Below are 15,719 nucleotides of genomic sequence, written 5' to 3'. Positions count from 1 at the left end.
AGCGATGCACCATGACACAGAACATTAAGATAATGATAGGAATGTTGTTGGTACTTAAACTCTGCAAAACGCATAGAACTGACTTACTGTTTACCACCTGCCACCTCACATCAAGAAAGTGCTGGTTTAAGTCCTTGGCTGTGACCTTTCCCTGTGTCTGTTTAGTTTTTTGTCCCCCAACAGTACCAAGACTAAAAAAAGGACAATTCTTTGAAAACATAATTGATTTTTTTCTTTTTTGTTTGTATCATGTAACAAACTGTTTCAAATCTTCAAAAATAATCCAACATAAAACAAAGGCAACCTGAGGAAATAGTAATCACACCCTGAACTTAATAGCTGGTTAGCTGACTGGTCACTCCAACTCTTGTATGTGATTTCTTTTAAGCCTATCTAAGGTGGGCTTACTTTTATTTTTGGGTTCTACACCTTGCTGCCCAACCCGGTTGCAGTTGAGCTTCAACTCATAGACTGATGAGCTGAGATTCTTTTTAAGGATTTCTTGGTAGGGAGTGGAATTTCGGTCTCCATCAGTTATGGCACGCCATCATCAGCCTCACTCAGCAAGGCCTCCCTACACCAACACACTACCACTACCATACTGGACCGCAGTTTCAGATATATCAGATATAACAGGACCCCTGTCCTCAAAACAGTTAAGCGTTTGACTCATCGAGTAATAGAATATTCTAATTTAGGATCGTTTGGTTATGTTTTAGCAGAACTCTGATAAGGCTCGTCCTTATCAGTGCCTCTAGGAATTTGCGATGTCGCGATCACAACAATTAATTCAACCAACCCCACATAAAATCTGCATGACTTTCTAATTTATAACCTCATACAAACATTGCCACATGTATCATATTTGTTCTAGAAAAGATGTCGCAAAATCAGGCATATTAACCCACAACAGCAAAAAAAGATCTGCAAAATCCTGGAGAGACTGCTTAGTGTTCTCCTGGGTTATAAGTAGTTTTTACTGTACATCACCACTTTCCCATGATGCCATTTCTACCTTGTGTCTTTCAGATACCGGAGTCAAGAAAACTGAGCTTCAATGAGGTCAGAGAGTCTACGCTTTCTTGAATGTTTTCCTTGGATCTTTTGTGACTTCCAGAGTGATGGATCCCAGATTTCAGTTTTTTATATATATATATATATTTTTAAGCAACTAAGGGGGATACTTTTCCACAGGCATAGTTGTTATTTATATCAGCTTTTTTCCTTCAATATCAATTTAAAACTCTTTTTCTGTTTGGTCAGGTGGTCTTTGTTTATTGTTAGGCTTTAAATGTAAATAATCGGGAGAGGGTTGAATATTTTTTTTTCACAGCAGCTGGAAGTGTGAAATTGAGTATGTACAGTAGTCTTATGATAGACCAGTGAGCTGTAAACCTGCCCAGCGTGTGATTGGCTAGGCTTCAGTGCCCCCATGACTCTAGTCAGGTAATGAGCAGCACCAAGAGTTGTCTTGGCAAAGGTAGACAGCAATTTGTGCAGTCTTAACATTTTAATATAGTAATGATTTATTGATGTTAACACCCTCACTCGTCCTTTACTACCTCGGTCCTCCAGCTCTCACCCTGTTTTTCCATCCCCTTCATAAACTTCATTCATATGCCCTTTCACCCTCACTCATCCCCATCTTTAAAGCTGTAGATGGAAATACCTAGAGTAAGATGTCAGATGAAGAAATGCAGGCACACATCTACATGTGTTAGTGCACCTAAGCTTGCATAACCACTCCCTGATATCTTCACCATTTTAAGCACCAAAAGACATTTAGATCTGACAGCTGTGCTGCAGAGAGCTGGGTGGAGATGTAATATCCTTCGATCATTCCTCATCAGCCTCAGATTTCAGGGATGGCTGGAGGTACTGACAGGTATCTACCATCACTTAACAAGCCTCAATTTACCGTGTTTTAAAACCCAGACATGCAGGCTGAGAAAAACCATTTGAAATGGACAGAATGCCACTGTAAATCGGTGTGATAAAATGGTATTTCTGCTGCAAGAGCCAATAATAAATTAAGACCTGATGTGCTCACAGAGTACGGGTGTGATGAAATTGCTGCCAAGTTCAAACCATCTTTTCAAATATGCATTAAATGACATGTTTAGGGATGTATGTGGAATATGTATCTTACGTTCCATTCTACTGTCACAGAAAACTGGAGTAATACTTAATCCCACTGTGAAAGCTTCTCTGCCAGCACTACATCACACTGAAGTATTATGTGGAAGGTGGAACTAGATTAAAATTATTTGACAATGAAAGTAATACAAGATCTGAGATATAGACATTCAGAGACATGTATTCACATTTAGCAAAATGCACCTGCATGTTTTTGCTGAACGCATGAATCTAAAAGCTTTGATACTGTGGTGACTGCATGCAGGTGGGCCAACTACTGAAACTAGTAAGATTATTACAAACACGCTATAGCCAGCCATAAACAGTACATGACACAAAATAAATACAGTCCATTTGTTCAAGGAAACATTTTTATGTTGCAACGTTTATAAGCTATGACAGGATATCACTTTGTGTTTGTCCAGACATTAAGCTATTGGTCACCAGCCCACTTGTAATCAATGTGGTCTAATTATAATCTTTCAGGTAAGGTTGCCTATATATAATTTAAATCAATAGGAAGGTAATTTTTAACTGTGTGTCTTCCAGCGTGAAGCTACTGATCCTACCAATCTGCACGATGTTTTGTTGTTGATTTTTGTTGCTCTGTTCTTTTCTCTCTCCCCTTTCCACTCACCCCAACCGGTCGAGGCAGATGGCCGTCCACCCTGAGCCTGGTTCTGCTGGAGGTTTCTTCCGTTAAAGGGAGTTTTTCCTCTCCACTGTTGCCTATGGCTTGCTCCAGGGGGAATTGTTGGGTTCTCTTTATATATCTTTATAATCTTGACTTTATTCTGTAAAGTGCCCTGAGATGACTTTGTTGTGAATTGGCGCTATATAAATAAAGTTGAATTGAATTGAATTGAATTGAATTGAATTGAATTGAATTGAATTAATGTCACCATTGAAGGAAACACACTTTGCTGAAGCAAATAAGATGCAGAGAGATAAGCAGCGTTTGAGACGTCAGCATCCAGCAGCAATAGACCTTGAATAGATCATCGTATTACATGAGCAGTTCCAATTAATGCCGTAAAAAAAAAGATTTTCCTACAGGTTATCTGACACACATGCTTTCAAAACATTGAATACTACACTTGATCTCAAAGTTATCTCCGATTTGTTTGTTGTTAAAGACACAAAAATCCATTTTTGTCGATGCCTCTAAAAATGTCTGTTGAACTCTAAATAGTTCAAATATTAAATCTATTATCTTCAAGATCAGTAGATTATTTTTCACACTACACTGGTCCTTGCCAAATTTTATCCTCATCTAAAATTACTTAAACTAAAACAGAAGTCCATGAAATAAAAACTAAACTGAAACCAATGAAACTAATAAAAAACTTCTATTATATATACAAACAAGTACACAAATGTAAAGTTATAGAAACCTTGTTTACTATGTAAGATACTACATAAAAATTGTTATGTTTTGTAAAATGTGCCTTTGCTTGAATTTACAGACGCTTCACGGCTTATGTTAAGTCATGGCACAGCATCACAACATGGCAAACGAACAGTATTTTCGATGGGACTCAGATTTCAGTATCTTGGGAGAAAATCTTGTACTTATTGTTTTGTAACTGCTTATCCTTTTTAGGGTCCCAGCTGTCATAGGGTGAAATGCGAGGGTGCACCCTGGAAAGGTCGCCAGTCTATTCCGGGGACATCAAAGAGGGACATATACAGACAGACAACCCTTCACATTTACTTTCAGATGTACAACTTAGAGTCAATGAATCTAGCATTGATGGCAGCCCTCACGCCATTCTTATCTGCTAAACGTTTCTTGGTCTCCACTATGCATCGCTCTACATTAATATGTTTGTGTCGGTCATTTTTCCTTGCTTGTACAAATTACCTAAGTCGTATTTTACAGGACAGTCTCACTGTTGAATCACATAATGATGAGGTATTACAGAACAGCCTAGGGGAGGCTATAATGAATCATGCAATAATTACTTCTTAATTATTTTTGCAATGGAACAACAAGTAACAACAACTTTTAGGTTTGGTGTAATTTGAATTATTTCTGCTTGATAATTGATTTTTTCTTTTTGCAGCATTGTCATTTTTTGTAATTTAGTAACATTTAATACTGTATCCGACGGGCTCTGTGGAGCTTAGTGCAACTTAGCAGATGATAGAAGAGCATAGAAGAACAGAGAGAGGGAGGACTGGGAAGTGCAGAGAGGATTGATTTTGAGTTCCCTGTGAACTTAAGTTGCACACTGTGAATTTAGCATAAGTGTAACTAGAAATAGAATATTGTAGACTAACACTGTTCATTGTTCAGAGGGACAGCAGCCCTCTGTCTGCACACACCTGTCTTGGACATATGACCTCAAAACCAAGTTATCTAAGCTGAAACTAATGCAAGTCACTCCTGAATACTAGCAAGCAAACTCTCACTGTACTGATACTCTGTTCTCATTCCTGATCATAATCATTGCAAGACAAAATATATGATTCTTAAATGCTAATTCACAGGTGGTGCATAATTCTTCTGCCAGTGTTGGTTCTCTCTCTCTCTCTTTCTCTCTCTCTCTCTCTCTCTACTTGTCTGTTCTGGTGGACTGCATTTTGGATCAAGTCTATTTATTTTCCTCTATTTTTCTTTGGAAACATATGTACGTGCGTTGGTATATATGTACGGTTCCAGTAGCCCTTTGACAGGTGGGCCACAATATTGCCCCACAATGAAAACAATATTGTAGTGCTGGGACATTTAGCTTTACCCGACCTCAAGTCACAACATGACATCTGAGGTCCACAGTCAAAAACTGTAGCTAGCAGAAGGAAAATTGAAATGCATAATGAACAGGTGAGACAAAATGAGGACATACTGAAGAGGCCAATTAAGTGTGTTGTCTTGCTACAGAGAGCTCATTTTAGAGATCACATAGAAGAGAGAGAGACAAATAATAGAGGAAATTCCTTTCTTTTTGTCTGAACACAACAATTTGTATTACAGCCTGTCAAATAATAAAGCGCTTACTGACAGACGGGTTAAAATCTACAATGGGATAATTATAGCTGTTGCTGATGTATTGGGAAAAGAAACTAAGTTGAAGCCGCTGAAGCACAGTTTGTTGCTGCAACAATGTGCAGATCTACTGATAGCAGTCATTTTGCAGAGCCACCTCTTATGTGCTGCTGTGTTTCAGACAGCAATGCTGTCAAAAAAAAAAAAGTTTAAATGCATCACAAACAGTAAGAGGGCAGAAGATGTCACAGTCCTGCTCTTTAAACTTTTGGAGATCTAAAATGGTCTGCACATAGCTGCAGTAATGGCCTCCAGTCTAAAGAGAGAACGTGCCAAAGTCAAGATGAAGATCCATCTGGCTCTATTAATCCTATGTTATCCTCACATGAACCCCGAATGAGGCCCTGAACCAGAGAGCAGCAAAGATGAGGGGATGCCACAAATTCTTCTCACACCTCACCAACCTGTCTGTTTTTTTGTTTCTTCTCAGGTCCCCAAAGCCAGTGCAGGAGCTTGATGACATGTCAGAGATGACTCCCACGTGCAGCACCCGCAGGATAGAATTTTACTTCCAGATTTACTGTGGACAGTGGTGTAGAAAATTGCACCCAAGTCGCCTTTTGTATATATAGTGTTGCATCATGATGAATTACAACTGTATAATAATAAGATTTTAAACATTCATTTAGAAAAGCATTCATTCATGCTGGAAATATACTCAACTACATATATATAGTTGGACGGTGACTTAAATTTCCGAATTTGGGCTCAGAATACCACCACAATGGATTTGATATGAAACAATCAAGATGTGATTCAAAGTAAAGACCAATGCTTTTCTGAACAGATTACAGTAACTGTGTCAGTATATTAAATGGATGTAACAACTACCCATCTCAGTGGGTCAAGTAAATCCTCTGATGAGCTTGGACAAGTGCCCTAATGTCAGGTACAACGTCTGATTTAGCTATTTGCAGCACATCTGAAACAAGTTTTTTCTGTAACCTTGACTTATTGATGCTCAACATGAAGCTGGGGGTAGTCACGCACATCACAACTTTCAGAGTAGTTCTATCACAGTTCATCTCAACTGAGATAATTTTTCAAAAAACTCCTTCTTGTCGGGGTAGATTATTGCTGCAGGGTCCACCAAGAATTTGTTAGCAAATGCTCAGAAGTACAATTCTTCTTGTCCTGAGACAAATTCTTGTAGTTTTCAGCATGTTCTTTCTCACGATGTTAACACAGATTGTAGTCTTTAAAAGTCTTTAAAACCATGTAATAAAATGTTCCATGCTGACTAATCAGACTACTCTAGCATCCATGTCAGTAAAAAAATATACCCGTGTGCTATAGTCAGCTTTAATCTCAGGGTTTGGTCAAAAAAAATTGATAATCTGTGAAAATATTTTATTTACTGGCCCAGAAGTACAGTATTTAATCAGTGGTCAGCTGTTGCTCTCTCCAGTTGGATATTTGATTACAATTAAGTAGAAAAATATTTTACAGTTGATTTAATGTTTTATTGCATTTGGAAGCGCAGTATAGGAGTGGTTAGTGCTGCTGCGTCACAGCTAGAAGGTTCCTGTTCCGATCTCCCCGTGCCTACATGGGTTTCCTGTAGGTGCTCCACCTCTCACCTAATGACAGCTGGATAGGCTCCAGCTCCCCACATTACTGAACAGGATAAGCAATTAGGATAATGGATGGATGTAATAATCAGAAGAAGAAATGATTATCACTTGCAGAGAACAAAAATCCAGCATCTCAAAACATTAGAATGTTTAATTTCAAGTTTAAATAATTTGCTATTCACACAGTAGAAAAGCCACGTATCTCTCTGTCCAATTTTATACACGCAACATCAAATATTGGGAATACTGCTGACTTGACAGTTTCCCAGGAGACGATCGTCCAGGCCAATGCTGAAAAAGCTGGCTGTCTGCAAAGTGCTGTTGGGAAAAGCTGAATAGAAGGAAAAAAGGTGGTAGGAAAAGATGCACAAGAAACAGAGATGATCACAGACTTAATATCATTGTAAAGCAAACCCAATTCAAGAACTGGAGAGGGTTTCACAAGGAGTGGAACGAGGCTGGAACATCAAGAGCCACCACGCACAGATAGTTTATTGAATTGGGCCACAACACTCTTAATATTAAGTCACTCCTGAACTGGAGACAAAGTAAGAGGGTCTGACCTGTCTGGATAAGGGGGAAAATGACCATTGATCACTGGTTCAAAGTCCAGGACCAGTGATAAAAGTTGCATTTGATTGAAAATTCAAGGTCCCTGAGTGTGGAATAAGAGTGGAGAGGCACAAAATCTAAGCTGCTTGAAGCCCAGTGAGAAGTTTCCACAGCTAGTGACAAGTCATCTGCTGAGTCCAATGTGAACACAAAACGCACACACGCTAATATTTTAACTGAATTGATTTAGGGATGAATCACACGTAAATCATACATCAATACCACTAATTTTACCCATGTTTGTTGTTCTAATTGTTTTATTCATTGTTTTATTTCAAATCCAATCTTTCGGGAACCTATCCGGTTTTGTTTTGACTACAGCATTGTTAAAGGTTTATATGGTTGTGATTAGGCAGGTACAGGAGCTGGTTACGGTCTAAAGCAGATCGAGGGCTGGTGTGATAGAGGCAAATCTAACCACATTTTACATAAAACATTATCGATTTTAAACACATCCACGATCTTGCTCTATGCTTAAATTCAGTGGGTTTCTTGCTCGGGGCTAATGAGGTGCGGGGCTCCGAGGCCAACGGTCCAGGCTCAGGGCTTGGGGGTCCTGTCCATCGTACACACGCCATCCTCCCCAACCACCTCCTGGCAGTTACCATTTAACTAAATCAAAGTATCATTCAATCAAAAAAGAGGTTGTTTTGGAACGTAATTATTACAGTCCCTGCAAAATCATAATGGCGTTTGAAGGCTAGTTGTTTAGAAACTAAATTTTTTAGGAGAAAGGGTTGATGGATGTGTTATTATCCAAATATATACTGTACACATCTGAATGTAGTGTATGTGCTGCTATCGATTTTTGATCACACACCAGGTCTTTATCATTTACTTTTACTGTCCAATACTAAATAACATTTTCATGATGCCTAAGCCTTCGGGATCAACCATGAAAACTTTATATAAAACAAACTTTAACATTATTGCATAAGATGACTAATCACAAGATGGTGTGGGGAGTGTTACGGCTACAAAGAGGAGAAAACTTTCATGAAGGGAGAGAAAAACAGATGTTGTTCAACGAACATAACGCTTGTCACGAACAGTGTGTCACGGCTACACAACATCTGGTGGTTTCCTAACACATTAAAAACACCGCAACTCTGTTTACTGGGCATATGAGGATAGATGAATCACATAAAATGGTCTGTTTGGAATACTGAACAATGCTCGAACACAGAGGTAGAAGACGTATGAAAACGTGATTATGTGGTCAGAGCCATATGTTTCTGTTTTAATAAGTTACCAAAAAATTTTCAGTATGCTTCCATTACCTTCAACTGGACAACTAGTGTCAGCAAAGGACACCACAGCAGCCCACACTTCTCCTCTTTTGAGCCGTAGCCTAGATGCACATTTAGTCATTTCCCACACAGAATGCTGCAACCACTCCCTGCTGCACTCTTGGCGTTTAGTACCACACTTTAGTTGCGAGTTCAGAATGTCGATGAAAGTCGATTTTACTACGTCCTCCCACGCCGCTCACTTCACTACACTGACTTCTTGTTGCTGCTTCCATCCTGCTCAAGACTTTGGTGCAGTCAAGGGGACATCCATGATCAAGATCTCATCACATTCAGCCTAAATAATTAATACACCATACACCATAATTCTACTCCTAGACCAACTTACTCATTCTGTCAAAAAAACACTAGCCAACCCAAAATATGCAGTAGTTGAAAACAGTACAAGACTTTAGCAATTTAGTAAATCATTTTCCAAAAAGAAAAAAGAAAGCATTTGGGACATTGTTAAATTTAAATAAAAAAGACAATGCAATGATTTGCACATCATTTGAAACCTATTTTTGATTGTAAAGAGTACAAGAAACATCAAAAGTTGTTTGAAAAGTGTTTACTACTTTTAAATTTGATACCAGAAATATATTTTTAAAAGGTTAAGTAAGGGGAATGTTTACCACTGTGTTGCGTCACCTCTATAAACTAGTCTTACGTTTTTGGGAGCTTTGGAAACTAATTGCTTTAATAAATAAAAAAATGTCTCGATTCCTGCTCGATATAGGATTTTTATAGGAGCCTCACAACAGTTTGAGGCCTTCTTTGTCACATTCTTCTCAGTATAATGGTTTTGGCCGCCTTTTTCATTTGAAATACGGTGGCCAAAGCATTACAACCTCCTTTAAATATGATGCCCTCCAGTACAACTGCACCACCCATTAGGACCTCGATTCTTACTCATAGAATTATCACTACTTACAAACTGAGAAGTTCTAAACTCGAAAATGTAGAATTCAGGGCAGAGCTGCTGTATTGGATTGCATTAGATTGTAAAGTTGTACCTAATAAAGTTGCCATAAATAAAGTGAGTGTCATTCAGCATTAATTAAGTCACAGATGATGTTGTGTTACCTGACGATCATTAACATTTTAAATTATTGTTTGGTCTTGTCCTCTAGATTCTTTGAATGTTATATTTAAAATGCAGGTGATGAAATTATAAAAGGCTGAAAAAGTAATTGCTGTAAATCCAAAACAAATGGAGGAGCATTTGATAATTAATTAGGTTAATTGGCAACAGGTCACTAACATGTCTGACTCGGTATAAAAGGAGCATTGCAGAGAGGCTGAGCCTCTAGAATGTAAAGATGGGCAGACGTTTACCCATCTGCGACAAACCGCAGCAAAAAAACTGTGGAACAATTTCAGAAAAATGTTCCTGTGAAGTATGATTAAATTTTAATGCTTATGTTTTGTTCTAGTTGTAATGGTAAATTGTACTTTTTGTGTTTATGAAGGAAGTTTTAAAGGGATGTTGTTAAACTTTGTTTCATATGCATGTTTTGTCCTGATAAGACAGAACAGAAGTGCTCAAGGTCAGCTACACAAGAGTCCAGGTGCTGAAGTGGCCTGCCTGCAGTTCGGACCTTTCACCAATAGAAAGCATTTGGGGCATCATAAAATGAAAAAAGCCGGCAACAAAGGATCTGTTGACAAGAAGAGGGGATGCTGTTCTAACTATTCTGAGATATGTTGCTGCCATCAAATTCAAACTGAGCTAATATTTTCAAGAAAATGGTAAAATGTCTCAGTTTCAACATCTGATTTGTTGTTTATGTTCTATTGTGAATAAAATATGGTTTGATGAGATTTGCAATAAATTGCATTCTGTTTTTATTTACATTTTAAACATCATCCCAGTTCTTTGGAATTGGGGTTGTTTTTTTGATAAAAAAGTTATTCTCAAAAAGTTAAATATATTTTTTTCACAGAGTGATGACCCTCACCACATCCTACTTCTCAAAGACTGAGCCACAATTTTTATATCTAATTATGATACTGACCTACTGCCAATTAACCTTATTAGTAGGGAGATATTCCACCTGGTGTTAGTTTTTCAGCACTACACAATGATTCCAGTGCTTTGGATGGTTGTTTCATCAAATTCAAAATGAGTAAAATTTGAATACTATTGCTATGCTGTTAAAAATAATTCCAAATATTTAGAAGTCATTGCATCCTCATTTTGTTACATTTTGCCTGATGTCCCAACTCTTCTGGAAATGGGGCTTGTCAAAGTACCAACTCTTTAATGCAAAAACACAAGTAAAACTTCTACTCATGTGTAAGATTGCAATATTTATGACTGATACAGTACATGACAGCTATAGTGCCTAAAATATGATGGATACAACTATAATTTGGGCTAAACATTTTACAAATTTACGGTACGGTTGGGATTTTGAGCTCAATTTGTCCAGAACAATACAAACTGACAAAATCAGTTTCATAAATCATTATATTTCCATTTGCTCAGACATTTTCATTTCAAAATGTACTTTTCAGCCCACACACTGCCCTTAGTTTGTACAAAACTCTCCTGTTGCTTAAATGAGTGAATGAGTGATACGTGGTGGTTGTTACATACAGACAGCCATTGACAATACATCGCCAAACATTTCTGTTACACAGCTGTCTGCACACCATCTTTAATAGAATTCAACTGTCAGTAAGAGGGGTCACTGTAGCTTAAGAGTCAGCACGTCCTATTAATATGATAATCCATGCAGGTCAGCGATCCGGGTCATATACTACTCACTGCTCTTAATGCCTACTTGCTCTGTGCCTACTGGGTGATGTGACCTTTCTCCTCACTGATGAGTGCATAATCTAAGATATGCATTTCTTTGCTTTTTTTGTGTTTTTGTGTTCGACCAGACGATTGAATTAGTAGCGAAACATCTCGTTAGTAGAAAATGCGTCCTGAGTGCACAAAACTCAGTGACATGTGTTAGGCTTTTATTGCCAGGATAGATCCTTTTCTAAAAGGGAGCACAATAACTTGGGTCTAGGAATTACTGGACAATTCTAGCAGTAATGCTTATTTGTTACAGCTCTAGCTGTGAAAGCTTTATACCATGTACAACCCAAATTAAAAAGAGTTGGGAAGATGTGAAAACATTTTTTGGTCTTTTTTGATTTTTTGAATGTTACAGTGATATTATATAATGCAGTTGATGAAATTAAAACCCCAATTCCAAAGTAGGTGCGGCGATGTAAATGTAAATAAAAAGAGGATGCAATGATTTGTAAAGCTCATCATCATTTTATTCACAATAGAACATAAACAACATATTAGATATTGAAACTGATAAATTTACCATTTCATGGAAAATATTAGCTTGTTTTGAATTTGATGGCAGCAAACTACACCACTGATGTTACAGACTAATATATGAGAGAGTTTCTTAATTTAATTTGTGTTAAGTTAAATAAATATTTAAGTTAAAATATAATGTCTTTTATTTCTCCATCCTCTAAGCCAGGTTGTGACATTTGCCTGATGTTGACCTAAATGTCTTTCAAATAACATAATCTGTGTGTGAGCAAGTTTGGGCTTGTGGGATAAAGTTCAGGAAACCTCAGGAGCGTTCTCAGATACACCGCCTCCATATGATGTACATGCTGTACGCTAGAGGTTTTCTTCTGGATGTTGTCAACTTTGTAACATTGAATGGGAAATCTGGAATAACTATTTAATATAGAGCATTTGTGTTGCCTCATGTTTACTGAAGCTGCCTTCGCAAAAAATAAATTAAAAAAAAATCACTGTATGTGCTGTTATGCAAACAGACCAAGAGATAGATTTCCATTCCAGGCTTTTCACGCAAGTCCTGGAGCGCTTGCGTTAGAAAGATAGAATAAAACTCAGGAATCCATGTTGTTTAGATATTGTTTTGAGACAGACAAGAGTTGAAATGAAAATATATCCTTCTTTCTGCTCTCTGCTTGTGAAACTGTTCAAGAATCCTTAGGCTTCAGTCCGGCAGAGCTTGCCTTTGGTCGTGCCATCCGAGGCTTCCTTAAGCTCCTCAAGGAGAGGATTGTTTCATTAGAAGTGTCTCCAGAGAAGAATGGACTAGACTACATGAGTATGTTTTGTGAGTGTCTGTATCATTCCCAATGCTTTTTAAACAGAAGCATTGCTGTAGCTGGGATGGTGGGAATTTTCATGTTGGTGACAAAGTTGCAATGAAAAAAAAAGTGCTTACCCCTTCTTCATCAACACCCCTGTGGAGTACTTGACCAAAGCCATTATTGTCTGCAGGTCAGACTGTGGTTGTACTGGGCAGCTTCTAAGTGTGAATGTGTTTAACCGTGTGAGTACTTTCGAGGCCTTATGGCAGAAAAGTGGGGTCCTCTCAGAAAAACAATTAAGGCAACAATAAATCAATATGAACCGACCAGTGACAGAGCAGGTTAATTCCACTTTTTAATTTGAGGCACCCAGCAGGTTTGTATCTACTCGGTACATGGAAAGTAGCCAAATCCGTCAAATAGCACCTTCTCTTTATGTGATTAATGAATTGTGCATGATCTCTGACAAATAAATGTGATAAAACTAAAAAGACCAAAACTAAACCCACAGAACACTGTAATGATATCGCTGCATTTGCAGTTTTGCATAATACGTGAGGCTGGACATATATTGGCTGGGCCATGATACTGGCTGATACATTCTGGCTTATTGATAAATAATATTAAAATATATTCCGGCAGAATCAATTTTGGGTACAATGTATAACCAAGACAATGTATTAAATTCACTGAAATACATTGAAATGTTGTGGGTCTGCCACCTCAGTTTTGACATTGCAGCTTTTCATTGCTGTAAGCCAGTACATGAAGTTCCATGAATTACTCAAGTCCTAACCTGGGACAGAACTAAGTCCCAGAACTAAGCTTAGATGTGTATGTACTCAAATCTTTTAGTGTTACAATTTAAGGCAATGCCTGAAACATTTTAATTATATAGATGTACAAAATAATGATAAAATTATTATATTACCAATTATACAGACACAGAACCGATGCTACTTTATCTCCACCCTCTCAGCTCACCGACATTTTCAGTAAAGAAATAAAATCCTGCTGGAAATGGGATCACCCACTGATTTCTACCACTGCTATTCAGTCTAAATGTCGTTAAACTACTGCTAACAGATGCAAACAGAACTTTCCCTAAAAGACTCAGGAATATATACATTAATTTTGGTATTTTTAATTCACTTTACATTTTGTCTCCCTTCCTAAATAAAGTCAGCACCGTGGATTTCACAACCAGTACCTGTTATTTTCAGGTCGTGAAGATGCCTCAAGGGCGGATAAACATCATCAAGAGCTCTCAGACTTATTAGGTGTAAAGTTGCCATAGTACCCAGAAGTTCCAAATGTAAGTGGGCTGGCTTAGCTGGGGCTAAATCTCTGTTTCCACCTTAAGGCAGTACAACAAACATCAATACTGAGTTTTTTATTAGAAGTAAAAGAGGGCATGCATAATTTGAATGATGTGTATCTTTTGCTGATATTCAGACATAATCTATAATGCATCCATCACCATCACATCCATTCCCCAGCATGTCAGAAGTGGGAAATTCACTGCAGTGACATTGTGTAGATGTCTTTTTCTTTATAGGTGACACTTTTTTACAACATATAATATACACAGACTACTGACATGAATGTGAATTTGTATCAAGAAAGATTTCACTTTGAATTATGTAACAGTTGAGAATAAACAAGTAGTGCGCTATTACAAACTCAGCAGTTTATCCATATAAATCTGTTCCCAGCTTTCTGTCACAAACTGACAAACAAGATGTGGCTGTGTCTTATATTAAAGCCGCTCCCTCTCTCTGCAGTGATTACACACCTTAGCATAAAATTCAAAGCAATAAAAGGGTTGTCAGGCAACAGGGAGTCATTACTTGGAAAAATGAGGTTGGTGAAAGTAAAAAGAGTCTGATGATGTAGAACACACATACCTCCTCTGCTTTCGTCTGCTCAAAGGCAAACTCTATGGTGGGAACAGCCAGTTGGTTGGCGAAGAAACTCACATCTCCAGGCAGCTGCAGTGAGCTCACATTGGGTCCAGGGCAGTTCCCGCCACGAATGCAACTCAGCAACTGTCTCTGATGAAGAAAAAAACCCCACAATGATTAACGGCTTTCGGCTTGTCCCCTCAGGGGTCAACACAGTGAAATGTAATTTGACTTGATTTGACATTAGTTTTTATGCCGGATGCCCTTCTTGCCGCAGGCCTCCCATTTAATCCGGGCTCAAAATGGCCCTTAGTGGCTGGGTGGGGTTACACCTGTTGGGGTGGGATTCAAACCCGAGGCCTTTTGCATCCCAACCCAGTGCTCAACCACTGAGAAACCAAAGTGAAATATCAGAAATTCAGAGGTGGAAAAAAAATGAGGAGAGACTGGGATAAAAATGCTTAATTGCTGCCTCAATAATGAGTTAAATGATTGGTGTAAATGAACGTGTTATCATGGAGTTCAGTGATCAGTTATCATGTTTAATCATTATCATGTCCGTACCTACAGTACTACTTCACAGAAGGCTTGTTTTATCATGCATACATTTAGAAATTCAACGACATCTAGTAACTGTAGTAAATATGACAGCAGCACAAGTGTCAGTGACGTAATTTGAAAGTGATGGCGAGCAATGGTCAGTAGATGGTGAAAGACAAGGTAGATAGACCAGAGACTAAACACAAGACTCTTGAACTTACAAAATTAAAAAAAGACCCGTTTCCCATTTTATAATAATATTTTTTTCTTTCTTTATCTTAAACCAAACCACCACCTTTTTTTCCTATACATAACCAATCTTATTGTGATTGTGTTTTAATTATTTAAAAATTAACTAATTCGTCCTCATAATTATTTCCCTTCTTTGTAAAGTCATACATGATGGAAATGTGTCTTGTTAATTTTTTCTACAAAAACTTGTTTTCAACATGAACTTGTTTTCAGCCTGAGTCCATCACAGTTGTGCATAATACACTATAAGACTTTATTGAACCCAGCTGTA

General features: G+C 37.9%; 1 protein-coding gene across 5 annotated transcripts in view; it reads right to left on the bottom strand.

Annotated features, from left to right (window-relative positions):
* LOC137132113 (inactive N-acetylated-alpha-linked acidic dipeptidase-like protein 2) overlaps nt 1–15,719 on the bottom strand; it is a 457,260-nt gene that overhangs the window by 108,969 nt on the left and 332,572 nt on the right. For all 5 annotated transcript variants that reach the window (XM_067514226.1, XM_067514227.1, XM_067514229.1 and 2 more), the window contains one exon: nt 14,660–14,806. In XM_067514226.1, coding sequence (XP_067370327.1) covers nt 14,660–14,806 — 147 coding nt within the window. The remainder of the gene's footprint in view (nt 1–14,659; nt 14,807–15,719) is intronic.

The sequence above is a fragment of the Channa argus genome, chromosome 8, assembly GCF_033026475.1.
Source record: "Channa argus isolate prfri chromosome 8, Channa argus male v1.0, whole genome shotgun sequence".
Classification (NCBI taxonomy): Eukaryota; Metazoa; Chordata; class Actinopteri; order Anabantiformes; family Channidae; genus Channa; species Channa argus.
This window is presented reverse-complemented; position numbering and strand designations above follow the sequence as displayed.